The sequence below is a fragment of the Harpia harpyja genome, chromosome 1, assembly GCF_026419915.1.
Source record: "Harpia harpyja isolate bHarHar1 chromosome 1, bHarHar1 primary haplotype, whole genome shotgun sequence".
NCBI classification, from domain to species: Eukaryota; Metazoa; Chordata; class Aves; order Accipitriformes; family Accipitridae; genus Harpia; species Harpia harpyja.
In genome coordinates, this window is record NC_068940.1 from 16,070,278 (window position 1) to 16,096,842 (window position 26,565).

The following is a 26,565-nucleotide window of genomic DNA, read 5'->3' on the forward strand; positions in this document are numbered from 1 at the left end:
GACCAGTGATGAGTGACGTTCCTCAGGGGTCGGTATTGGGGCCAGCACTGTTTAACATCTTTGTTGGCAGCATGGACAGTGGGATTGAGTGCGCCCTCGGCAAGTTTGCCAACAACACCAAGCTGTGTCATGCGGTCGACATTCTGGAGGGAAGGGATGCCATCCAGAGCGACCTTGACAGGCTTGAGAGGTGGGCCTGTGTGTGAACCTCATGAAGTTCTACAAGGCCAAGTGCAAGGTCCTGCACATGAGTCAGGGCAATCCCAAGCACAAATACAGGCTGGGCAGAGAATGGATTGAGAGCAGCCCTGAGGAGAAGAACTTCGGGATGTTGGTTGACGAGAAGCTCAGCGTGACCTGGCAATGTGCATTTGCAGCCCAGAAAGCTGGCTGTATCCTGGGCTGCATCAAAAGAAGCATGACTAGCAGGTCGAGGGAGGCAATTCTCCCCCTCTATTCCACTCTTATGAGACCCCACCTGGAGTACTGTATTCAGCTCTGGGACCCCCAACATAGAAAGGACATGGACCTGTTGGAGTGAGTCCAGAGGAGGGCCACGAAGATGATCAGAGGGCTGGAGACAGGCTGAGAGAGTTAGGGTTGTTCAGCCTGGAGAAGAGAAGGCTCCAGGGACACCTTATAGCAGCCTTCCAGTACCTGAAGGTGGCCTACAAGAAAGCTGGAGAGGGACTTTTTACAAGGGCATGTAGTGATAGGACAAGGGGTAATGGCTTTAAACTGAAAGAGGATAGATTTAGATTAGATGTCAGGAAGAAGTTCTTTACTGTGAGGGTGGTGAGGCACTGGAACAGGTTGCCCAGAGGGGCTGTGGATGCCCCATCCCTGGCAGTGTTCAAGGCCAGGTTGGATGGGGCTTTGAGCAACCTGGTCTAGTGGAAGGTGTCCCTGCCCATGGCAGGGGGGTTGGAACTAGGTGATCTTTAAGGTCCCTTCCAACCCAAACCATTCTATGATTCTATGAAATTGATTCAAGATTAATACAATTGATTGGGATCAGTGTGTATGTGAGCAATGCTCTCTTTGTAATGTAGTTTTCTTTGGAGCATTTTCCTTTCCATCATGCTTTCCTAACTCTTTGTAACCTGCTAAGCTAAGTGGGGATCTCTGCATGGATTAATTCCTTGCAGTTGTAAAGTCTATGAAATCAATGATGTCTTGCTTGGCTTACTGGAGCAGGAATTGAGGGTAAAGGTTATCTTTCTCTCCTATGTAAGGGTGAGAGGAAAACATTTGTCATCTAAGAGATGATTTGGGCAGAGAGGTCTAGAGTTATGAGGAAAAAGTATATCAGAAATTCTCTTTGCTGTGGGTGATGTTTCTATGATAAAAATAAAGCTAACAGTGAAGTAAACTGTATGTACCCAAAAAGTCTAATTGCTACCTTGGTAGTATTGAATATTTTAGCAAAGTCTTTCAGACTGGAAGTAATCATTTTAAGTGAATATGATATACAAGGTAGGAGCTTTATGTACTTGCTGAAGCTGCTCTACATAATTAAACACAGAACTAAGCAGGTAAAAAGCTAAGGCATCCAACAACATATCCTCAGTACTCCTCTTGGAGAGAAATGCCTTGTCACTACCATAACCACAACTAGCACCTGCCTTGTCACTAGTGTGTACCACAAATATGGCACCATAAGAATTAAGGTACCAAGGTCTACTGTAGCTTTTCCAAGGTTGGTGGCATTACAGCTGGTCAAACTCCTCTTCATCTTTTTGCTTAGTTGTGGGAAAATGGCACTGTTACTTACTGAACTCTCATTTTGCACCTCTGTGTGTATTTATATAACCAGAAACACAGTTATCAGTGTTTATTCATAATAACATTGATAGGATTATTATTATCATGTCAGTAGGATAATGAAACTTGTGAAGTTTTCTGGAAAATTGTTCCTCCCTCCCCAGCTATTCATTCTGATTAATATGAAGCCTACCTTGTTTAAAGTTTTAATTTAGGCCTAAAATTATTTTTTTGAAGAAAGACTGGTTTTTGGAGAATCAGGCAAATGAATTAGTGATGAGTGGGTTCCTGCAGGCCTGTGTCTAGCTGGCTTTAGCTGTTACACTGTATGGTTTGTGCAGTGTACGTTAACCACAAACATAGAGGTAAAGCCAGGAGGCATAAAGTTAATCCAGCTGCTTCCCATGTTCTTCAGAACCGTCTTTATGTTAGCAGATATTTCTAAATAATGTATATTATGTTTTAAAGTTTTCATCAGTGGAAATCTATCATAGCAACTTGCCAAATTTTGAGGAATTTGGTGTTGCTACTGTCTGCAGGGGACACGTACATAGATTTGTATAGGTCAGCCAGAAACCTGTAGGTCTTTTGATGGTTAACATCTGATGTGTCACATCAGAGATGGAAGGGAAAGGCTAATTATTACCTACCAGCCACTCATCTGTTCTCATCTATGATTGCGCTCAGAGAGTGATACACATCTGATGTGTTGAGTGTCATTCAAAGAGGCCAGTTGCCATGCTGAATTTCTTTGCAGCTGTTCTGACTTGCAGTGAAGTCCCTGGAGTTCCATCTTGAGTTGGGCCTTCTTTAAATATAGAAAGCTACAAGTGATGCTGAAAGGCTGGAGCACCCTTGAAATGAAGTCACTTACTCTGTAATTGTAGCAGTGGCCAAGGCAGAAAGCCAGGAAATAAAATATACTGACCCCCACGTTTTAGAAACAGCCTCATCTTTATTTTGTTGATATGTTTACTATAAATACTAATGTATACTATGACAATAAGAACCAGCGAGCACTTTCCATATATTATAGTTTTATTTCTGTTCCTTAATAGAGTGATAATTAATTATGACTTACTGTTTATGCAGTCTTTGAGTGATTCAGTAATGTGAGGGCACTATATCACAATGAAGAATCACACCAATGTTATTTGTCAGCACACTTCTTTTTAAACATATAAAACTTTCATATTAAAAAAATCAGGTTTAAAGATTAAATCACAGCAATGCTTTTCCTTCTCTCTTTCCTTGCTTCAAGCACTGGCCACTTTTCCTTTACTCTTCTTCGTCTTTACTTGCTTTTCCAGTAGCCCATTTCCTCTCTTCCCAGTTTTCCTCACCTCCTGCAAACTGTTGGGCCCTGTCCTCATCTGCAGAAGTTTCCCGGCTAGAGGAGTGTCTTTAGGGGTGGCACATACTCTTCTAACCAGGCCTGACTGGGCAGTTGAGCAGTGGACTGCACTAAGGAGCAACATGCAACTCTTAAAATCCCACACCTGTATTAGAGAAATGCATTGCAAGTTGAAAGCGAGGGCATAAATCATGACAGATAGATCCCCTGTAGTTCCTTAAATATTCCTGTTTTAAAACTTTCAAGTAGAGAAGCTAATAAATTGATAGTTACTATATCTTTACTATCAGTATTTTCAGTTGCACCTCAAAATGTGGCAGGTTTCCTAATCTAATCCAGTGGAGCAGTGGCTCTGTAAGCACAATCTTGGAGCTGCCAGAGGTCCTTGGGGCCATGGTAAGTGGTTCTCAGAGTAGTATTAAACAGTCAAGTTTGAGCGTTTTTTTTCGAGTAGTGCTTCTGCATCATCTTAAGGACTTATTAACATCAGTTTGTGAGAAATTCTAAAAGCTGTGAGGTAGAAAGCCAGAGAATTAAAATTATAGAGAACTAAAATTACTTTTGATAAATATTAAGCATTCCAAACATTGGTTTTTCTTTAGCAAAAGTAACTTCTGAAAATAGAAAGGCATGTATGCCCAGTTTTGAATTTCTGTACATAAAGTGTCAAGATTTGGAGAATGTTATCTTGTTACCGAGAATTAAATGTTTTGCATGTAGTGACTGGTGGATCTCTCTCTATTGCAGTTTCTTCCTCGGTGTTGCCGTTGCTGAGCCCCACATTTCTCTTTCAGCGACTGTTCAGCATATTGCTCTCCCTGATGTCCACCTACCTGCTCCTCAGCACAGGGTACTTCTTTCTTACTCTGTTTGGATTGGTCTTACATATGAAAATCAAGGGCTAAATGTGAAACTGCTGAATCTCATGAACATTTCTGTTAAAGGTGTAACGTGTGCTTCCAGCTGTAGTCTCACCATTTATCTCCTTGTTTAGTTTCCTAAACAAAATTTCAGGGGAACTTCCATATTCCTCCTTGTGTTATCAACACTGTTTTGTTGACATTCCTTTCGGCTAGACCAAGCAGTGGCTGGAAGGGTATGTATTCAAACAATCTTGCACCAAAATAAGTAAGTCTGGTTTAGTTTATGTCTTTTGTTGTTTTGGCACGTGCTTTTCTGCTTGCAAACAAAAGGAAACTTCTTTCCCAGTTGCTCAGCACTGGTGTCTAGTTATGGCTTAAATGACGTGTGACAGGAAACAGGTAGCCCTAAAATGAGGGAAAATTTTATTCAGAAAGATTTTCATGGAAGTAATTTTTTTCAAAGGGATGCTAGTCCCCATAAAGAGTTGGGCTTGCTGCTTTTTTGATAAAAGAGCTCTGCAGAGCTTGTAAATGAAGAAAACACTGTGTCAGCCAACCCTTTTTTTCCAGACTCAGTAGCTCTTAAGAGCATAATTAATGGGGAGTATAGGAACCATTCTTTCTGCCTCCCTCCCACTTATCCTCTGGATTTAATTACACTGGAAAATTAAGTGGAATAAAATATCTTGCAGCAGACATTTTGCAATAGCTGCCTCTTGTGGATACTCTCATTTTAGATGAAGCATCTCTCTTTTCTAATCTGCTGCCTCCCCTTCCTCCCACTTCCCTGTTAAGATTTTGATCCTATCTTACTCCTGTCCGCACATACACTCTTACACTCAACCTTCTTAGCCTGTACTGGCTACTGGATAAAGCATGAATGTTGCTCTCTCTGAGGCTGGTAACCTCCCTCTTTGTATTTTGGCCCTGCACCAGACCACTTAAACACTGACAGCTCTCTGCTGTCTTCCCACAATGTTCAAATAACCCAACAAATTTTGGAACGATTCTTTTTTAAAAAAAAAAATAAAAAACAAAACCCCAAAACAACCAATCATAGCAAAAACAAGGCACTCAGTGCCAAAAGTATCCAGTGTTTCTCTCCTCAGTGTTCTGTTATGTCATGTAATGATTACTCAGTGCATTGCCCAGGTAATTACACCACCTTTCTAGGTGCAGTTAAGTGCAAGTATTGAAGAGCATGGTCTCATACAACCAACCAGTTGTCACCAACTCAGTTGAAGACATTCAATTTGTAGGCAAGTGTAGACCATTGTGAGGATTGTAGGTACCTTTCTTACTGACAACCCAACCATTGTCTTCATGTTTAACTGCTTGTCATTCTGATAATTAAAGCAGAAATGTCTAACCAAATTTTTTTGTTCCAGTTCGAAACTGCTTTGTAGCTACGCTAGTGGGGAGGCACAACAGAAACAATACCAAGATTAACTGCAATGATATTCTTATTTTTAGACAAATAAGTGGGTGTCCAAGGAGGGAAAAAAGGAAAAAAATTACAATCTTGTCAGTATTAGTGTCACAGTCAGTGTCAGTATTATAGTTTTATCCTGAAATTAAAAAAAAAAAAATCTGAGAGGTACCATGAAGTGCAACTGAGATGTAGAGGGCAAGGAGAACTAGGATTATCCAATGACAGTCTACACCCCTAAGTTATCTGGGGGTTTTAATCTTCACACAAGTTCACTCATAGTTTGCTATGTTTGAGTGCTATAGGAGCCAGAAGTAATCTTCTGAGATTGGGGTTGTAGCTAGAATTAGAGCATGACTTGACGCTGCTATTGCGATAGATTGGTATATAGTAAAGAAAAGGACATTTCACTTCAGTGAAATGTAATGCTCTTTTTATTATACAGATGCGTCTCTCCTTGGAACTAGACTGAGATGACCAGAATGAGTTTGTGTGATTAGGACCTAAAGAGACACAATCTCTGGTTGCTGTCTAGGTTGTTGGACTGTAACCCCTCAGTTCCAAATAGTTCTCATTAAAAAATTTTCCATTTTGCAGGAAAAGGGTAGCAAATGTGATTCTTTTTTTTCCCATTTCTTTTAAATTTTATTCCAGTTTTGTTAAAATTAATCGTGACACAAAGGGCACTCATCCAATGTTGTGGCAGCCATCAAATGAGAAAATGGGTGCAAAACATGACAAAGCTAAAGCAGCCTCGCTTTCTCCTACTTTTACCATTTAATTGCCGTATGGCTTTAAACTTCAACCAGCTTTGGGTACTCCTCAGAAATGGGTAGAGAAGGGGGAGAATGCCACTAGATCTTTGGTATATCATTTGTGTGAAGAAAGAAGAAAAGAAACACATCAGTATTTGATGTTAAATAGTTGTTAGTGACTGCACTTACTGAGATTATTATGTTACTCTTCAGGTATGAAGCTCTGTTTCCACTGGTGCTGTCTGGTTTGATGTTTGTGTGGATAACTATGGAGCAAGAAGCACTGCAGCACTATGGTCTTTCACTCAAACCAAAGGTAACAGCTCCAGATAGTTATATCAGGTTAATTAACAGCTTTACCTTTTTCTTCCCTTGAGGATATAATAAATATTCTGAGTGGTTTTCACAGAGCAACACTTTGCATTTCTTTAATTTTGGGAAGACAGTATGAGCTGTTTTATGAAATAGGAATGTGACCTTCTAAGAAAGATTTACAGTTTATGTTACTGAAGATAGTCCACATCAGAGCCATTTCTAGGAAGGCTGGAAATCAGTTTGACTTAGTGATATGTTCTGTAGGCTACAAAGCTCCGTTTGTCAAGCGTAGTGCTAATTCAGCATAAGGTACAGTAACTCTTTAAATGTTACTGTACTTTTTTTTATTCTGATGGCACGTTCACAAGTGAGAGGCTGAAAAGAAATAATTTGATTTCTGAAATGACCCATAGGAAATACCAGAAATCTTAGTTTGACTTTGTCCTTCCACTCATTCTTCAGGGACAGTTTTATTTCTGATTAGACAGACAAGGAGCTGGAGACTAACTTGGAACTAGCACCTTCTCGGATTTGCCTGGCGAGGGAGTTTTGTAATCAATGCAACTTCTTTCACCTTAAAATTTAGTATATTGTCAGCAATTTTCAAAGCCCATGCTGCTGCACTGGTACTTAGCTTTTAGATTACATCAAGGGTTTAACAAACTGTGGCTATGCCATTGATTTGGTTAGATCTGAAGTGCCAGTTGCAGAGTCGTCTGGGTGCTCAGAGCCAGGCAGGGGTGCAGCACAGCTCTCCTGCCCTTCTCCCAAATGTGCTGTCCTTGGTGCAGGTCACAGAGAACCTGGGTGCAAATGCATGGGAGCGGCCAGAGTCACTTGTAAGACAAGTGGCAGTACACATCTTTCCTTCCTTTCACAGTTCATAATAATTAAGGAGAAGTGCCGGGAGGTGAATTCTGAGCCAAGGCAGTCACCAGAGCGGACCTGACACATACTGTGGTTTTGTGGTTCTCCTGCAAGGGAGACAGTTTTAAAACTTGAGAAAGAACAGGCTTTACCAATTTAAGGCTGAATATCAGAAATAAAAATGGGAATTGCTTTTTATTTATGCTATGCATAGTTATGATATTTTGTGTGAGCATGTTCCGTGGCATCTTAAGTGACAGCGAAGGAATCTGAATGTAAAAATGTACACTTGGCGTGAGGCCATGATTGCAACCAGAGGTTTCTAGCACAGCAGAGTAATCTGTGGGATATACTTTCTCTTCTACTCTAGAACCCACTCTACCTTTTGCATCTTCTAACAAGGCATCTCAGTAATGCTTGCCTGTCTGATGGTGGTCTGATGTTCTGTACATTTTAAAATAAAATTCTATTAAACCGGTATTAAAAGTGATGAACACTTTATTAATCAAATGCAAATGAAAAGAACATAAGTAAGCTGTAATTAAGTTTTCTGTTGTCACTCCTGTATGTCATTTGACTTTTGGTTTTAAATGAAATGAACAATAATGCTTACCCCTGCTTCCCATTTTTAGATTAGAAAAATCATCTTTAGAATGCCTGTTAATATATGCCACAAAGTAAATCTTGTATTAAAGAATTCAGCTCAGTTCTCTGATGATGTGAGATTATTTTTAATTAAAATGTTATCAGTGTTGAACGTCTATTACTTGAATTTTTTCTTTTCCCCAATGAAAAGGAGTTCATTGACCTCTTAAACTCCATGAAGACAATTTCTCTTCAGGTCAGGTGATACTGTGCTGAGAACTGTTTGAAGGAGGTGGAGAATATTTTAGTATTCTCACTCACAACATAAGTCAACTGAGGATAATTGTAGTCTTTTATTTCTGTGGGTCTTTATCCACATACTCCTGTGAGCAGTAGAAGTGCTTGTGTGTAGGAGGAATATTTATGATGAAAAAAGGTGATAAGTCTAAGGCACAGAAGTTCATTTTTAGTGTAGATAACAGCAGAAGCTCCGCTGTTCATTTGATCATCTCACTTGTACAATCTTTCTGGCAGATTCATTAAAGTATAATGAAAATACGGGAAAGGTTTGCAGTCCTCATCATAGTGCTACTCTAAAAACAGCTGATAGGGAAGTAGGTTTATTTCTCATTCGTTTCAGTAAAAATATGGTCGTTCAATCAAAGTACATCAGTTGATCTGGTATTGATTTCTTCTACTGTCTTTCCAGCTTGCTGGTTTCAACTTCGCCTACGCTACTGATATAACTCAGTTTCGACAGCTCCACCTAGATGACATCCGCAGGTCTTTCTTCTTTGTATCCTTTTGCCATTTGCTGCATTCCAGGGAAAAGACGGGTTTGTTTCAAAAGGCCCTGCAATCAAAATTTGTAGCGTGGTAGGCTCTGGAAACAAAAGCTAGTGAAGATGATTTGACTGATGTTGCTTAAAAGACAATGGTCTTGTACATTATGGTTTTTGATAATGTATTAAGAAATCTAGTACAAACTGCACTGGTTTGGAATCTGGCTCCTTGGCCACTTTGAAAAGTTTGGTCTTTTATGACCAAGTTGAAGTAAACTTTATTCTAAGGAGTTCTGTTTTCAGTTTGGTTTTATTACATTTTGGCTGGGGGGAACTCATTCAACTTTCACAAATCATTTAGAAAACGTGATTTTAAACTTATTCTCATTTTCTCATTTTTAGAATATGGCAGAGTGTTAGGAAGAAAATGTTAGGGGGCAGGCATTGGCCATGGCCAGGCAGATGAGATGAGAAGGAAAGTTCCTGCAGACTCTTAGTGAAACGTGTTCCCAGAATTTAGTCTAGAATTATTTATATCATGTGGTTTCTCCTGTTAGAAATTATATGGGCTTGGGAGGTAAGAGCTGTTTGTTCACTAACATAGCAGTTATTTTGCATTAGTGCAAATGAAACTGCAGCTGATTTTTTTTTTTTAAATACTGCAGAGTTGATGAAGTCATTTTTCTCTTCCATTGTGGGACTGCAGTTAAGTGAGAGGTATTTGGCAGCAAGGGTGATGGGTGTGAAAGTGGGAGAGAAATTATGAGCCAGTCTAGAACCTATGGGTTTCTAGTGCAGGTAGGTTATCATAGCTGGAGCTGGGGAGGGAGTTTTCTCAATACTGGTTCCTGCAAAAACAGGCTTTATAACTCGCAGGATAACCAAATCTGAGAGGGTGGATCACAGTCACAGAGTCTGTTGGAATTTGGGACAACGCTGTTGGACATTGGGAACCTGCAGCAGAGGAGGTGTGAAAGATACGTCATTAAGAAGGCAGTTCAATGCTAAGGAAGGAGGCAAAACAATTTGCTAGGTGTTGAATGTTTGTGTTTGCTTTAGAGTATACCTGAAAAGCAACTGAGACACCTTGCAGTAAATTTATCAATTTAATTTGCTATTTTGCTATTTTAACAAAAAATAAGCTAACTTTTAGTAAAGCCACTGCTGTCAGATGCTAAAAATTAGCCAAAACAAAAATCAATCCAATTGCATTTTTTAAAGCTCCAGTATAGACCTTCTTTAACACTTGAATGTAGCACTACTTTAATCTCATCTTAATCTAAAACACTTGAATGTATTTTGTCCCGCTTCTGAAAAAATACACAATTTGCAGGTCTCCTTTGCAGAGACCAGGTATGATACACACCTGCTCAAAAGATGTTGTGCCTTTAATTTAGATGCCATTTAATGTTTAGAAATAGTGGTATTAGAAGAGAAACCTTTTCTACTAGAGCAGTCACATTGCAACTATGACCCAGTGAGCTGTATATCTTAAGATTGTCTCAAAGTTACTATATAGGGCCCAAAAGTCAGCATGTGCTGAGGGACCTTATAGCCTGATCTTCCAGAAGAAGATTTGGATTGCTTGTGCTTAGCATTTTGATTAGACCTATGTGCTACTGGTATTTTTTTGTTTTATTGCAGAACTGTTGTTCTTATAAATCTTAACTGGCAGAACTGTGCTATGCTGTTAGACTGCTGTGTTACTAAACTTGAAATGATGTGATACTCTTGGGAAGCATAATTTCTATAGTTATGCTGACCTAATCTTTCCAAAATATTGCATGCAGAATCCCAATGATTCTGCTGAACAGTTGGTAGCAAATTGTTTGTGCAGAGACTTAAATGATCCAGTGCAGGAGTTACAACAGGAGTGGAAGGACCAGAGGGAGTTCTGGCAACAGCAGCCAATCGTAGTGACTAACCCTTTACCTGATGCAAAAAAGCAGTTATAACCCATTCTTTGACTGAAGAGACGTGAGCTATAATGGGCCCCAATGAGCTCAGGAGGTAGAATAATATCTTTCATGGGCTCGTGTAGCAGCAAGTGGTGTACCTAGATGAAAAGCGCAGAGTTTATAAAAAAACCTTCCAGCTATACAGATACTGCCAGAGTTGTCCTCCCTTCCCTCAAGTAAGGAAAAAACTGGGAGTCCCATGTTGCAATGATAGACTCAGCATAACCTTTAGACAACAAATCTATGGGAGGGATAGCATAGGAACCTTTAATCTTGTTTCATAGCCAACTACCTCTTCCACAGTCAATTCCTCAATAAAGCCATCTCTTCTGGTGTGCAGTACACATGCATATGTCATTACATTCTGAAAAAGCATGTGCGTTTGAATGCACAGCTGGGATTGTGGTCGAGGGATGTTCCTGTCTTGCCAGGTAGGGACCCAGAAAAAACAAGCTGCAGCTTTCTGGCAGGAGCCTCAAGACAGGCTCTAAAATTTTCCCCAGGCAGTGCCTGTCTTTTAAAATTGACACAGTCATGTGTGAAATCTTGGGTAGAGCTAGACAATACTTTGGATTTCTTAAAGCAGTGTAAAGCTGTAACAGTGGGTCAGCTTCTTGTAGTTTCATGATAGGATTGTGAAAGTAAATTGCAATGAAGGGGGGAAAATGCTGGGTTTGTTTTACTGCAGCCATTTCTGTGGTATATTTTCCTTAAATACATCTAGGTTTTCTTCATAGTGACAGCCTTTTTTGGCACCGGAAACATAGCTTCTGTTAACAGGTAAATTTTATTCATTGATTTGAGACACAGGGTACAAAAAATTCTTCCTGCAGTTGGCATACTAAATATAAATTTGCTTAGCAAAATCAGGGCAGCAGAGTTAAAGCAATAGCCAGTGGAATAATGATAACAATATATTTTGTTTCTGCTCTCTGTAACATGTTCCCTAAGAGCCTGAGCTTGTTGGTTACGAGGTCGTCTCAATTTCCATTAGAAGTTATTGGCAGCGTAAGCAGAGAGAGCTCGGCTGCTCACCAACAGCATGGTGCCTCAAAAGACATGAGCAGAGAAAAATTGTGGAGAAAGAAGAGTGAGGTTGGCACTCCCTGCTATTTTAATATTTGAGCAAGAGAAGAGAAAGTTGGCAGCCTTGTTTAAAAATGTATATACACACAGTGTGTTACAGGGGTAACTAAATGCTCTATTTTTTTAATGGAAAATGCCATTTCAAAGATATGTTGTAATATCTTTTTCATGTTTCTCTAGTTTTGATCCTGCTTCTGTCTATTGTTTCTTGACTGTGTTCAGTCCCTTTATGATGGGAGGCTTGCTTGTGCTGAAGGTTAGTAATCTTACCTTAGTGAAATTGTCTCAAAGAACTGTTTAATAAATAACATATCATGTATGTGCTTGTAACTATGCAATTTACAAAAATGTATATATGTATTTGAGCTTCATTAGCCTTCTTAACCATATGTGAAGCTTTCAGCCTTTGTAGTGTTTCTAGAGATGGATTCTGTTTCCCAAAAGAGAGAAGCTGAAGTGCATAGAAGTATAATTTAACTGCATTAGATCTGTTTATTGTATTAAAATGGAAATTTTAAATGTTGAAAAGACTTAAGTTATTTAAAAAATGATAAGCTTTCCCTATAGCGTAATATCTACAGAAACATTGAGGATATATATATTTTATTAGCTCTATCTACATTACATTAAGTACAGGCTTTGAATGCCCTACTGATTAGATTGTGATTTTACAATGAATATTATATCTTACAATTTTTAATAGTCTATCAAAGATTGGATTGCACTTCTCGTTTGCAGGCAAGGTGTGGGAGCTCTTTTCTAATATTTGAGTAAAGGATCTGCCAGAGTGGTAAAGAGGCAAACAGGAAGGGAGACATTGTATTTATGGGTTATTGCTAAAATAAGCAGTATTTCCTGCCTCTGCCTTTCTGGTGCTTCAGTCCCAGAGAAAGCAGACTTAAGTTACAGGTATACCGTGTGTTATACTGCAGGACATAACTCAATAATGCCAGAGAACAGGTTTTAGCAATGCATTTACACTACTAACTTAAGGATTGCGAGTCAACTTTGGAAAGAGGAAAAGGCAACATTCATGTTTCTAGCTTGTTTGTTTTGTTCTTAGTTTACTGAACTGTTTACATTTGCTTGACTTCACTTTGGAGAGCCAGTGTGATCCTTGCCTTAGTGAATACATTCTATATTCAGATATTTTTGTGTTTGAGATGAGATTGTCCTATTACGCTTGGAGCTCTACAGCCTGTCACATGAGATATTGGATCTGAATAGTTCTGTCTTCTAGCCTTGTTGAAGTATTTATCAGTAGTGCTAAAATGGATAAATGAAGTGAGGATCATTAATGTGTTTTAATTATAGTTTTCCATATTGCCTCATGGCTTATTTCACTGCAGTTCAGCTATGACCATGGAAGGGGTTTTTTATTCATTTACTGAATGTGCTTCCTGCAAAATGAGTTTCTACCCTTTCTCGCCAATATTTTATTTTTGTAACATACACATTCTGTAATAATTCCAAAAGCAGGAGAATGTTTCCACAACCTGCCAGGTTGTTTTGTAAGTATGGCTATAAACTAAAATGTGGCTTGTATTTTAAACAGGTTGTAATCCCATTTGTTCTGGTATCATGTGCTTTTGAAGCTGTTCAAGTCACAACACAACTGTCTTCTAAGAGGTACAGTAAGTGCTATATTTCTGCATTAGTGAGGGTTTCAAATCTATTTTGCAAGAATTCAGAATTGTCAAATCTCAACCTAAATTTAAAAAAAGCAGTAGATCATGTTATTACTTTTATTTGTTTATTGTGGTTTGGGTTTTTGTTCAGTGATTTTTGCAAGCTCAGGAATTCTTTTCTTAGTGATAAATGAGTATAAATGGAAGTGTTGGCCCTGTCTGAAACAATCAGATATTTAATATTCTTTGCTGACAGTACACAGAAGGAGCACTTTTTCCCCATAATATAGAAAAATGAGCAGAATTTAAAGTCTGATTTTTGTTTTATATTGCGTCTCTGTCTATAGTATAATATTTTTGAATACACATTTATAATGTAACCAATTTCTAGCTTTGTAGCACTGACCTCACCACAAACAGCATTTAAAAAAAAAACGAAACCCTGCTGGATACCCTTTCATTGCAGTTCAGTGCTTCTCAGGTGTGTTCAGTATTACATATTTTTTGCAGTAGGACTAGATGGCTGTCAGTCCTTTCCCCATCTCTGAAGACTTTTCAGAGAGAATGCGAGACGGATGCCCAGCCCTGCAGAGTCCTGTATCCAGACTTGAAATACCCTCATGCTTCTCACTGTCTCAAGATTTTTACTTTTTTTTGATTGTTAGCCCTCCCTACCCTTTTCAGTGGACCCAGTGCACATGACTGAATCCTCTGCTCATCATGTGAGATTATGGACGCTGCTGAGATGGAGGAGGTCCCTGTCAGCCACATGATTTTGAGTTTGTCACTGTGGAATGTTGTGTGGAGTTGACCAAAAGTCTTGCTGTCAGTGGCAGGGGGACAGCAGCGACTCTCTCCTGCATATTGCTTAGCTGAGCAGGAGGAAGCTGCCCTTGCTCGGTGTGATGCCCTCTGCCTTTCTGTTTGTTTTCATCCTGCCTGTGCCCTGCCTGTTGTCTCCTTGTACACCACCCAGTACTAACGACGGACAGGGCAGCCCAAAATCTGACTTCTTGTTGAAAGGGCAGCACAAGGCTCACCATCCCTTTTATCTTCTTTGCCTTAGCTGTGTGTGCAGCATACTTGGGCTGTTCCTAGACCCCCAAGGAAGGGTATTCGTTCTCCTTACTAAGGCTTATAACAAGAGCAGGGCTGCATTCAGGAATTGGGGTTGCTCAGAAGACCAGCTAGCAGTTTCCATTTCTAATGCTCAGGCACCATAAAGGTCAGCATTTCCTAACTTGTGAATGCTTGCCTTGGCAGCGCTGATGATATTGCAGGCTTTTATGGAATGTGCATCTGAGTGTGTGAGAGGGGAAACGATACCAACTTCTTAAACCAGGGGACATGAATATGTCTGTGCCACTTGATGAGGCTGTGGTTGTAACTCCGGCTGGTATTTGTGCCAGCTTCATTTAGCTGTGCTCCGGTAACAATAGCAGTGATACTGCCACAGCATCAGCTTAGGAACAAGGCAGAAACCACAAGACATGCCCGGGATCCCTGGAGAGGTTGTGCTCTGATTGCCAGCACGTCCTGAAGACTGTGCTGCACTCTTTATTGCTCTTGCTGCCCCTGCTAGATAAATTAAGCCATCACAGGGGACAATGTTGTCTTTGCAGTGTATAAACATGCCCTAAAATTAGCATTGTCCTTCTGTTGTGAAAGGCTTCCTGTGGTTCAGAAGGGCAAAAAGTAGATTTTTGTGATTTGGACAAATTGATCCTAAACTCCCCATTTACAGATTAAAGATTTTTTCCTTTTTTTGTTTGTGGGGAATGTTCTGTCAGAATATGTTCTTGGAACTTGCCTGTGAAAACAGCCCTCTAGCTGAGTGCCTCCTAGACACTACAAGATTGCAACATCCTATCTGAGCCATAGCTAAGTGGAAAGAAGCCTTTCAGTGCGTCAGATACAGTTGGTTTGTTGCATCCTTATTTACTAATGAAGCATAGCTGATGTAGACAGTATCAGAAACTTCCTCATCAGGAGTCATTGGTATGGGTGTCCCCCCAGTACATACTCGTGCAACGCTGCAGCAGGACGTTTTCCAAAAAAAAGCTTCATGGATTTATGATGGTAGTACTGATAAATTAACTGTATTCTAGTTAAAGACTTCTCTGTTAATGGGTCAGCTGTTTGCAACACTGCTTTAGTGTCATTAACTTAGAAACTAGTTTTAACCAGTTATAGCAATTGCTTTCATGTAATTTAGGATTTACATAGTTTAATGAAAAGAAGATTAGGTTAATGGGTGAAAAACTAGCTCTGCGTGTGCCCTTCTGGTTCCTTTTACTGGCTGCAGCCTACTTTCCAGAAGTAACCTGCCGCCTACCAGAGAGGGCCATGGATTTGGGAGCACGCCACCAAAATGCTGGGTGTTCCCAGAGCAGCTTATGGGCACCCAGAGATCTGGAAGGGGGAGCGAGCACCTCCTTTAGCAGCCTTGTACCCAGCAGGGTGGTTGTCAGGATAGGACCCACCAGCTCACTACCTGTCTGCCTGTGCCAAACAGCTTTGCTCACTCTTGAGCCCATCTTGAAGCTTCTAAATCATCTTTATTTGTCCTAACTGGCACAGGAGCTCCCTGCATCACGAATGGGCAGGTGCTGTTTGTAAGATGCTTTTGTTCTCCAAAAAATGACTCATGTTAGGTTTCTGTGTTGCAAAATTGAAACTCTGTTAATGTGAAATGTCTTCTTCAAGCAGGGTGGGATTACAAATGCCAGATGACCTAGCCATGTATTTTAACTGTTCTCTAAGACATTGAAATGTATCTGAGTGATTGAAAGGCAAAAAATCATATCTTATTTTAATTTCTTTATGGAGGTTTTAATAAGCTTTGTAATATCTGTGGCCATAAATAAAGGTTGATGGTCTGGTTCTTTTATTTTTTTTTTCTCCTTTGCAGCCTTTTCCTCATTGTTCTTGTGATTTCAGACATTATGGCTTTGGTAAGTTGTTGTTGCACATTCTCTTCAAATAAGATCAAGAAGCAGAGGGTTCTCCTAATTCCATCTAGAGAGATCTGAATTTCTTTCAGACTTCAAAGTTTTTGTAACTAGGGCAGTGAATTGGATTGAAATCCTAGCATAATTTAGAGATAAAACTCCTCCAATCACTGCTCTTTGAATTTCATGTAATTAATGCTTCTGAAAAAGCAATATTCTCATAATAATAAGAGACAAAAATTAAGTAATAAGTTATCATTCTGAGTTTTTCATGTGCTTTCCAATCAAATTCCTAGGAAGAATTTAAATAAGAATATCAGTTTTAGCTGTGTGCAGAGTTCAGTTAATTTTTTCAGGAATTTTGAATCTCTTACTCACCCAACCTTCCCTTGAAAAAGAGAGGAAAAGGAGAAGGGCATTACCCACCAGCTCTGTTAGAGTTGTCAGAATCCAGGACATCAGCAACATCCAAAAAGACACTTTGTGCCCTTTGTAATAAGCTGTTAGGAAATGCTATCTTCAGAAACTTTGCGCCCACAAACCAAGCTAGCTAAAACAACCCAAAGCTGAACAATACCCCAACATAATTTTTACAGATTGAAAGTGCATTTTTGTTGCCCCCTCAAACTGTCTTCAACCCAGCAAGCAGTGCCACTTGGTATCACAAGGTAAACAGAAACCTTTTCAAAGCAGCAGGTAGAGCTGGTGTTCTCACTTCATATATGCTGTTTTAGTTTCATCCCTTTGGAGTAAGCATTCCTGATGTGATTTCCTTGTACAGTGTGATCTGTGGATCTCACCTGATAGGAAAAACAGTGAGTAAAAAAAACAAATAATGACTAATTTGTCTGTAGAGTGAGAAATGGAAAAGGTATAGTTTTGTGTAGTTTCAAATAAATCTGTGTGACTAATCTGATTTTTTTATAACTTCCACAGGAAAAGGTTTAAAATACAAAAAAACCCACAGTCATAGCATTTCATTAATAAAATCAGTCTAACTAAACCAAAAGAAGAGTGCAGGCATGTACTGGTGTGTAGCAAGCCCCAGTGTATCCAAGTCTTACATCTCACATACTCTCCTATTTTGGTTTAACTATTTTAAAACAAGTAGCAAACATGTACTTGGTGTACAAAACAAAATATTACCAAAGAGGTTTGATATGCAGGAGATGTGTGTATATCAAGAACTGAGAAAGTTGGCAGGAAAAAAAAAGAGAACTGATTTGTCTTGAATCAATGTGGCCACCAGATAGAATTTGGGGGATTCACTAATAGACAAGTGCTGTCTTCTCCCAACATTATTCCCATTTTACACGTGGGGAACTGCCAGAGTTGCCCGAAGAAGTTTGTGGCGGAATTCCATGAAAACAATATGCAGCCTTCTCTTTGGCACTAGGTGTTATTTGGGATCCTATTATTTGAAACAATAAGGTGGTTTGGCTTTTCTTATTGAAAAAGTTCTCTGCTAGTAATCTTCTGTTTCTTGCAAGCCCAGCTTGACAGAACTTAGTCCATCTTTAACTATTTGTGTTTGATACCATGCTACATCTATTTCTGGCTCCTAGACTATTGGTCCAAATGAGCATTCCTGGAAAGGTCTTGCCCTTGTTCTACTTGAAGAATTAGAAACTTGGAGTAAACAGCCTGAAAACAAGGTTTCTAATTTTGTATTTCAAATTGTGCAATGTTGATGTACTAATCAAAGTTGTTTTATTTCCTAGCATTTTTTCTTTTTGGTTAAAGATTATGGAAGCTGGCTGGATATTGGAACAAGGTACAGTATTTTTTTGCCTCCATTGCATTTTTAAAAGGCTCATAGGTTAATATTGTTGTTTATCTACTCAGAACTCTTGTAATTTTTTCCAATTACTCTCCTTAATCAGATGCTTCAGTGATGTTCCCTCTACTTAAAACGTATGTGCGCGCATATGTGCATACATGTATACACGTATACATATCCCAAGCTAAAGCTTGTGTCTTAAAATCTGCCAGAGCAACATGGAGTAAGTAATGAATCTAGCATGGCAAGAAATACAGTTAGTAGGATTTCTTTGATTTCTAAAGAACAGTAATTAGGCAAAAAAAATTTAGTTACTGTTTTGCATTTTAATTAGTCGTGATTGCTGTTAAAATAGAAATTTATCAAAATTGTTAATTGTCTTGAATCTAGTTAAGCCTCCATATACAATCCCCTGTGACTTAATGAACCTTGTGCAAATATGTTGGTGGCTACCAAGACCCATGCATTTATCTTCCCCCTAGTTCAGGAGGAGTAAATCTGTAGCATTTAAACATAGAAATTGCAGCTAAAATGAGAGGATTTGTTTTGCATCATGAGTTGTACTAGCCTCCACAGCATACATCATGGTATAGATTTTCAACTGTGAAGTCTTATTTGTGAATAGTCCAGAAATAACAAATACAAGGAATACACATTTCAGATTTACCATCCCTGAGTTCTAGAAATAGATAATACGCTGTAATAAGCTTAGTAGGGAATGTGGTGTTAATAATCCAGCCAATCTGGTCACTTGACACTGTTATTTAAACAGAAGTTGAATAGTGACCCATTGTTAATATTCTGTTTAGTCTACATTTACTCTGTGCTTTGCTGAGCCCCAGCTTTCCCTCCAGCGCATGCATGCGTGTACACACGTGTGTACACGTATTCTGCTTGTTTCCTTTGGAGGTTCAAATTTGTGCTTGTAGCTACCTTTTGGAGGTTCCTAATGGGAGGAGATACAGTTAGATCGAATAAGAAACGATGCTTTAACATCACACTTCCTTGCTGTGGTCAGTTTATGGTAAATCAGATGGCCTCATCCTTTGGTTTGAATTCCTGTGCAGATTAATAAGGATATTAAAGACCTCAGAAAAGCTCTGTTCTGCTGGGCAAGAAGCTTTCTAATTGGGAGTTAGCAAGCAAAAATATAAATTGTTACAAGTACCCCAAAACTTCCTGTCTGATATACAGTCTTCATAGCATAGAGATTTACAACGGTGATAGATTGTTGGATCCATTTCAGCTGGAAGTTTGCCTTATCCTGAAGAGTTTAGGGGAGCTCATTATGCACAACCATAATTCTGCCTCTCCATGTGTGTGTTTTGAGCACTGAAGAAAGCACTGAAAAGTCCTTTCAAAAGAGAAATTTGTGATTAATTTTTAATGTGGTAATGCATAATGCTCAGGCAGCCTTAAATTTGTCATTACTTCACTTTTGAGTGCTTCACTTTGCCACCTATGTTATTTTATTGTAGTCTTTTTATATAAGTTTTATATGTATGTGTGTATATGCACATAAGATAAAAATTACTAGGTTGCATAAGAAAAGAGGTGAAGCCATAGGCCCAGAGCTGAAATGGTCTTTATTTTACTTAGCATGAGCAATATTTGGTGCCTGAACCTTTTCCTCTGAGCAGATTTCTAATGTGTGATCCTCAAGCTTGGCAAAATTAGTAGGCAACAGCAGATTTTTTTTGCTGTTGTTTATTCCTGAAAGGGAAGATAAGCTTCATGGGGTTTTGGGCAATTCCCAAAACCAGTGGGAGAGAGATACTAACATGACTCTTTCCTGTCCTCCTGTTGCAAGTGCAGTGACAGCTCTGTGGCATTCCCATTGCAGTGTTGTCTGTTATTGCATTGACAGCAAGGTCTGAAAATATCCCATCTCAGCTGACATTTTAGGTGTTGCCAAAATTTTCCCAAGAAGGCTGAGTCAGTTAAGGAAATGACGGTTCTCCCCCCCCCCCCCCCCCCCCAACTGTTTGTACCTCAACAAAACCTGTGCAGGATTTCATGGAACAAAGAATAGGAGCACCCTTAGGGACAGCTGCTCTCATTTTTAATTTTTTTTTTCCTTTTTTCTTTTGTGGCACAGATACGAAGTGTGTGTGTGTGCACATGCACAATTATCAGGGTTCGTTTTATATTACTAGTTTCCACATCATTGAAATCATAGGTGGAAAAGCAGCAATTTAATTGCCCAGTGAGGATTCACTCCTCTAAAGTCTATCAGAGTCCAGTGGTATATGTGCCGCATTTGCAAAGCTTCTGACTTATATTTCCATACTCATTATTTTTTGTGGTGATAGCTTTCTATGGATTTTCTAATTGCCACGCTTCAAAACTTTTGTATGTTCTCTCTCTTACTAGGGACGTGCAAGTTCAGTAGGAAACTCTTATTAGGAAATACTTGGGTTTTCCAATACCAGTGCTCAGAAGTTACAGGTGTAAGAGCTGCTTTTAAATAAAAAGACAACCTTCACTGGTTTTTTATGGTGATGTTTTGTCTCCTACTGGATCTCTCTCATTGTTTGGAAGTAGGGTTTGTTTACTGCACTAACATATTTTCTTTTTTTTAATTTCACCCCTAATTCCTGGCTTTTACATCTCATTCTTCCATGCCTTAACCACACTACACATCATTTTACTGTGCTTCATACCTGCCTTAACAATGTGATGTCTTTATTCTCCCAGTTGAATTCACCATGCCACTTAAGTATTGTCTTTGAATGTAAAGAGATTTCTGCTTTTCCCACTCTTCCACATCATTAATGAAATGCTGAGCAACAACAGATCCAACATACATCATGTATTACCACATTCAGCAAATTATCAACGCACCATTGATTCCCTCCTCTCAGTAAATTATCAATTACCATAAATATTTATGGCTTCTTAGAAAGTTTTAAAGCCCTTTTGCTTAATGGTCATGCCAAAATCAATGTGAACTTGTTTTTCAGAGAGTGCTTTTCGTTGTTTTAACAACGGGATAATAATCTTGCAGTGAATGCAGAACTCATAGCAGTGGCTTATGCAAGCTTCTGAGGTCTGCTAACCTCTACCTATGTATCTTGAGGTCACCCTAAATTGCATCATATGCCCTAGAAGAACACACCATTACATTTCATAAAAATAATAATGCTGTTTTCCTAGTATTTTTGATGTATCAGTGTGTAGTACGTGATCGTGAGAAGTGTGTTCTGACAGATTCTTTTATTTTTGAATAACAGATAAATGGAATAGCTAGCTTTTCGGCTTCTTTGTCACTAAAATAATTTCTCTATGGCTTAAAAAAAATGTTTATCTATCTCTATCTGCAGATCTTTATATATAGAAAGATATAACCTTTAAAGCCTACTATATCTATACAGTATATGCAATTTGTAAATAGCTGTATATTCAGATAGTCAAGATAAACCCTAAAGCTACTTTGTATGACAGTATTATATAGTTTTATACAGACACATACTGTACTACTCCCTCTTATAACAGTTGCTGGAAGATAAAGATACAATCTTAACTGTTCTGCAGTTTCAAAGTTCAGGGGACATAGATAAAGCACAAGAGATTTTTTTTTAGGTTTTAGGATAACAGAATCAATTTCAGGTTTGGGATGCTGGGGCTTCTAGGTATGACTATTAAAACAAAGGTCTTATAACTAGGAGGAAAACAGTGTTTACCAACAATTTCTAAAACAGGAGCTAGGAGTGATGTGCTTTGTGATTAGTTTTGTGCGAAACAGAGGAGAGAGGGTATGGGATCCTGGCTGGAAATGCAGGAGACTTAAAATTCATAACCTAAATCTGGGGTCTCAGTCTGTGCTTGGAAACAATCCTACAGTTCAAAGTAGCATGTTGTGTAGAAATAAGGTCCTCAAACTTTTCTGGGGAGTGCTCTTCGAAGTCCTTGCACGAGTTGTTTTTTCTTTACTTGTTTTATTTCTAGTTTTTTAATTGCTATGGTAACTTACTCTATCTTACTGTCTTCCCAGCTTCTAATCAGGTCAGCCATCTTAGGAATTAGCCTGTCTTGGGAGAAAGCCATGTTTTGGAGCAAGATTGATTCCTGCTGCTGCTCTCCCTCATTTTTTACTGATCTTTGATTCATTTTGTCTTTAATTAGTACTTCTCACTGATGTACACTGTTACAAGCAAAGCCAGGAGATGGTAGTACCTCATATGTTCTCCTTTTGGTTCCTTGCCACCAAAACAGGTGTCTTCCTCCCTGATAAAAAATTTTCCTAGCACCAGCTTTGCCTGTTGACCTTGATCCATACATAGGGCACTCACATTTCCGTTAAACAGTGCTGCTTTACCTTCGATCATCTGTGATCCCCTAGACCAGCTACCTCTTCTCTAACATTACCTGTCCCTGCCCACCTCATCCTTTATAAGCATTGCCCCACTGTGCCCCACTATGCTAGTCTCTGTACCTGTTTAATGTCTCTTCTTCCTCCACATGGATCTAACTTGCCTGGAGCCTAGAATCTCACTCCTTTTTCTTATTAGCTCAGGTTTGACTTCTGATGGAGGAAGCTTGTTTTGAGAATTACCTGCTTCACTGTAACTACAGATCCAGTCAAGGGTGCACCTCTGGTTTGTATAGGGATCAAGATTTTGCCGCTGCTGTTGTGGCATATACCTGTAAGAGTCTTGCTTTGTTTGTTTGTTTAATTACAGCATTACCCCAGCCTGAGAACTAATTTACCAAGCAGAGCTGCCTGCAGGCACTGCAGTACCAGTTGCTGATAGCCCTAGAGATGCTGGCTGTTTGTAATTATGTGACAAGTAGACTGAAACTGTTTTTAATTGTGCTCTATGGCATAATATTTATATACATTTCTTTACTCTGAACATCTGATATTTTAATAAAGGAGCATAACTATTCAGCCTTTTGCAGTATAGCAAGGGAGAAGTGTGTGCAGCACTCTTTTCTGTACAAAACTACAGAGGACCCAGTCCCTCAACTGACAGGTAGCTAAGCAGTTTTTGGAGACTTTTTTCCTTTGAGAAAGCCCCTCTGTATGGCCCCCAAAATCACTGATTAGCACCCACATCTGGAAAAGCTCCATTTGGGGTGGACAGGAACTCAGATGCCTGTGTAACGACCATGCTGACGGCAGCAAGTCACTGATCCTCTGGTGACTGTCTCAGGGTGTCTGCAGGAATAAAGGCAGGGTCTTCATTTGGTTCTGATTTTCAGATTTCTCATTCAAGCTTTCTTTGAAAGCTAGCAGGACAGTGGTGTTGCTACTTACATGAAAAACTACAGATCTGGTGCCAGGTGAGAAGGAAAGCTGAGGTGTTACCAGTAATGCATGAGATGTTAAGCCATCCAGCTATTTACTAGAGTGGCTGTTCCCTTAAGAGCCACACAAACTTCTGTACCTGTGGTGCTTGTACAGTCCCCAAGGGCACATTACACCATGAAGATAACTGCAAGCAGAGTTTGACTTTCAGTTGGCACCATGTCCTTTCCCATGGAGAACTGAAACTGAACCTTTAACGCACCCAGGTGGACTTCTGAGGGCAGTTCTTGAGGGAGTTGTGTTATCTTTGTTATTGTAAATGTGCTGTCAACTATGAAGCCTGAAGCGCACCGACCAGGTGAAAGTAGGCTTTGTGCCTGACTTCATGCTCTCCCTGTGTCTTCTCACACCTTTCCCACAGAAACAGGGCCAGCAGTATGGCTCTCATAGGCATGCTGCTCTGCTTAGCTAAGGCTGGAGAGGGGAGATGCTTATAGGAAAGGCAGCTAGGAAAGATGGTTCCTGTCTGATATTTTAAATCTTGAGTTGTTCACATTAGTAAATATTTTCAGTTGTGCTGTGGACAGGTGGGAGTTTACACAGGTGTAAGCTACAGGCTGTTGGCATGGATTATGTTTGTTGAGGTCTGGGCCCATTTAGGCTGGTGGATTTTTGTAATTGATTTCTTAAAACTATGAATTTTGAGCAAGGTATTTGTGAGAAGATTTAGTCAGACTTAGCTGAAAAAAAAAAAAAAATCTTGTAGCATGAGTCAAGTCCCTTTCAGTGTTCTCCATCCACTTTGGTCAGACCTCAGCTCCTTTGGTTGCTGGTATACTGGCTGTGGAAGAGCTCCTGCTCATTAGTGAACTTTCTGGATTGCTTCGATTCTCTCCCACTGGTTAGTGGCCCAGCTTTGTTTAGAGCTGGTGCTTCACTTCACAGAACTAAATTGCACTAGGCTAGCACCAGGGTTGTCAGTCTCAGGGTCGTGAGGATTGATAACGTCGGCATTATGAGCTTTACTGCTCTTCCGTGGCTAAACTCGCAAACTGAATGAGTCCTCTGGCAGAAATTCCAGGTCATTAAACTGGCAAGTGCTCCTTGCAATCCTTTTTCGTGACTAAACTCAGACTTCATCAAATCCGAAGTTATCCTACTCTTCCTAAAGAGCCATCTGCTTTGAAATAGTGGGTACGGGTGCATCAGGAGGGATGGGTACTTCTCATGTCAGAATGCCAGGATCTTCAGTAGTCCCAGAAAAAAAACCAGCTGCGCGGGATGCGTGATGGACATGGGTGCAGCAGTGCTTCATCTGCAACTCTAGCCTGAAATATCACTGGATTTGCAAAAATTCTAATTTCTTAATGGCTAGTGGTTTACATTAACAGCAGCTTGATTCAGACAGTGAACACAGGATGCTGAATATCCTAGGTCAAATCTCAGTCTGACCCTAAATAGTGCATCTGTAACACTAGTGAACATCAGGTACTGGAATTTGAGCAAGTGGAGAACAAGCTCTCTGCTTGTTATCCTTTTAATCATTAGTGACTTAAGGACTTCCTAACCCAGAAGCTGCATCTTCATATTGTGTTTATTAGCCACTCTTGAACTCATTTGTTTAATCTTTTTGAAACCATGTGTTACCACAGCAGAGAATTCCACAATTTTTAGAAATGTTGATTGGAAAATTAGCAGGCTTTTTTTTCTTAAAGCTGCTCATCACTGGAATAGTGTTTTCTCTAGAAAATTGCATTTCAGCTGACATAAATATCTGAGTTGTCTTACTACCAAGGAATGTCTACCTGATGGCAAGTTCTGCGTTATCAGTTCACAGCAAATGGAAGTTTTGAAATGGTTTCAGTCACATATGCTGAATTACCCACTTGAATGAAAAAGACACCCAGTACCTCAGTTGTGCTTTCTGGTGTTCCCACCATTTTATTTTGTCACAGACTTTGGTTTGTACATGATAGTGCTGCTCTAATAGTTGTCTTCTAGGAGCAGCATATATAAAATGACATACTAGGTCAATAATTAGGCCTAGTTAAAAAGAAAAAAAAATATTCAGAGGGTTGTTTTTCAGGGTTTTTTTTACTCTTCAAATTTGTATTTTTCTCTCACTTCTTTTATCTATCTCCTCCTTACAGCATTAGCCACTATGTGCTGGTGATGTCGTTGACCATATTTATGATGCTGATGAATGGACTGGCCCAGCTGCTAACTACACAGAGACTTGAACTTCCCAGAAGGACTAAGCACCATTCCACGTGATAAAGTGATAAATGTGTCTGCCTTGTTCCCATCCTCAGGCTTCCTGTGAACCAACCTCCACCTCTGGAATGTAAATATAAGTTAAAGGACTAGAGTGCCAAAATTCCATCCAGGGATCAGAGTGCTCTGCTGATACAGATTAAATGCTGTCCCATGATTGAAAATTGCATTTGGAGATTGCCATTTAGACATCAGTGGGGCTAAAAAAGCCTCAGCTTTATTCTCCAAGTGTATGTATTTCCTGAAAATAAAAACAGCAACAAAATTCTTTTTAAAAGAAATAGGCAGCCATCTTTTGGGGGGTTTTTTGGTTGTTATAACTTGTCTGCCAGGTGTTTGTCTCACACATGCTTAGTCTCTTGAGGAGCCTGCAAAGTCCTTGCTTCATTTCATGTCTCGCATAAGCATCTTGCAGACTAAAGCATAAATTAAATCAGTCTGGGCAGATCACTGGTTTGTATGTAGCCGATGTGGCATACGCATTTGAATCTCTCTGAAACTGGCTGTGCTTTCTGCAAGCTGTGTCAATGTGCATGTGAGAATATGTTGAGGCAGGTTAAGACTGGTATGCTGTGAGGCTGTTGCTGTAAGACAACAGGTTTTAGCTAACCTCGGTGCGAACTGCTGCTGCTGACCGTGCTCTCCTGCTACCTCCAGTGCTTGGGTTGGCTGTGCAGTGTGCCAGCTCAAGTAATTGATCCAAGTGAAAAGGAACCTGATTAAAGAATTGTAAAATAGCATTCAGACAGGGTCCCCGGTCCAGCTCGTGACGGGACGGGCAGGAAGGTCAGGGCTGATTGTTTCAGTGGCAGCCCAGAGCTAGATCAGCATAAAGAGGTCATGAAACTGTAGATGGAGTTGGTGGTTTGCATAGAGAGATGCCACACAGAGGCTTTTTTCCTTTGTTTCCTTGTTTTCCTTTC

The 26,565-nt window shown here is 39.7% G+C and overlaps 1 protein-coding gene across 1 annotated transcript in view; it reads left to right on the plus strand.

Annotated features, from left to right (window-relative positions):
* PIGN (phosphatidylinositol glycan anchor biosynthesis class N) overlaps nt 1-25,923 on the plus strand; it is a 112,534-nt gene extending 86,611 nt beyond the window's left edge. Inside the window, exons 21-29 of the mRNA XM_052780809.1 lie at nt 3,866-3,968; nt 6,379-6,481; nt 8,642-8,728; nt 11,397-11,452; nt 11,939-12,014; nt 13,314-13,387; nt 16,298-16,340; nt 18,059-18,111; nt 25,519-25,923. Of these exons, the coding sequence (XP_052636769.1) occupies nt 3,866-3,968; nt 6,379-6,481; nt 8,642-8,728; nt 11,397-11,452; nt 11,939-12,014; nt 13,314-13,387; nt 16,298-16,340; nt 18,059-18,111; nt 25,519-25,642 (719 nt within the window). The 3' untranslated portion in view covers nt 25,643-25,923. The remainder of the gene's footprint in view (nt 1-3,865; nt 3,969-6,378; nt 6,482-8,641; nt 8,729-11,396; nt 11,453-11,938; nt 12,015-13,313; nt 13,388-16,297; nt 16,341-18,058; nt 18,112-25,518) is intronic.
* The last annotated feature ends 642 nt before the right edge of the window (nt 25,924-26,565 follow it).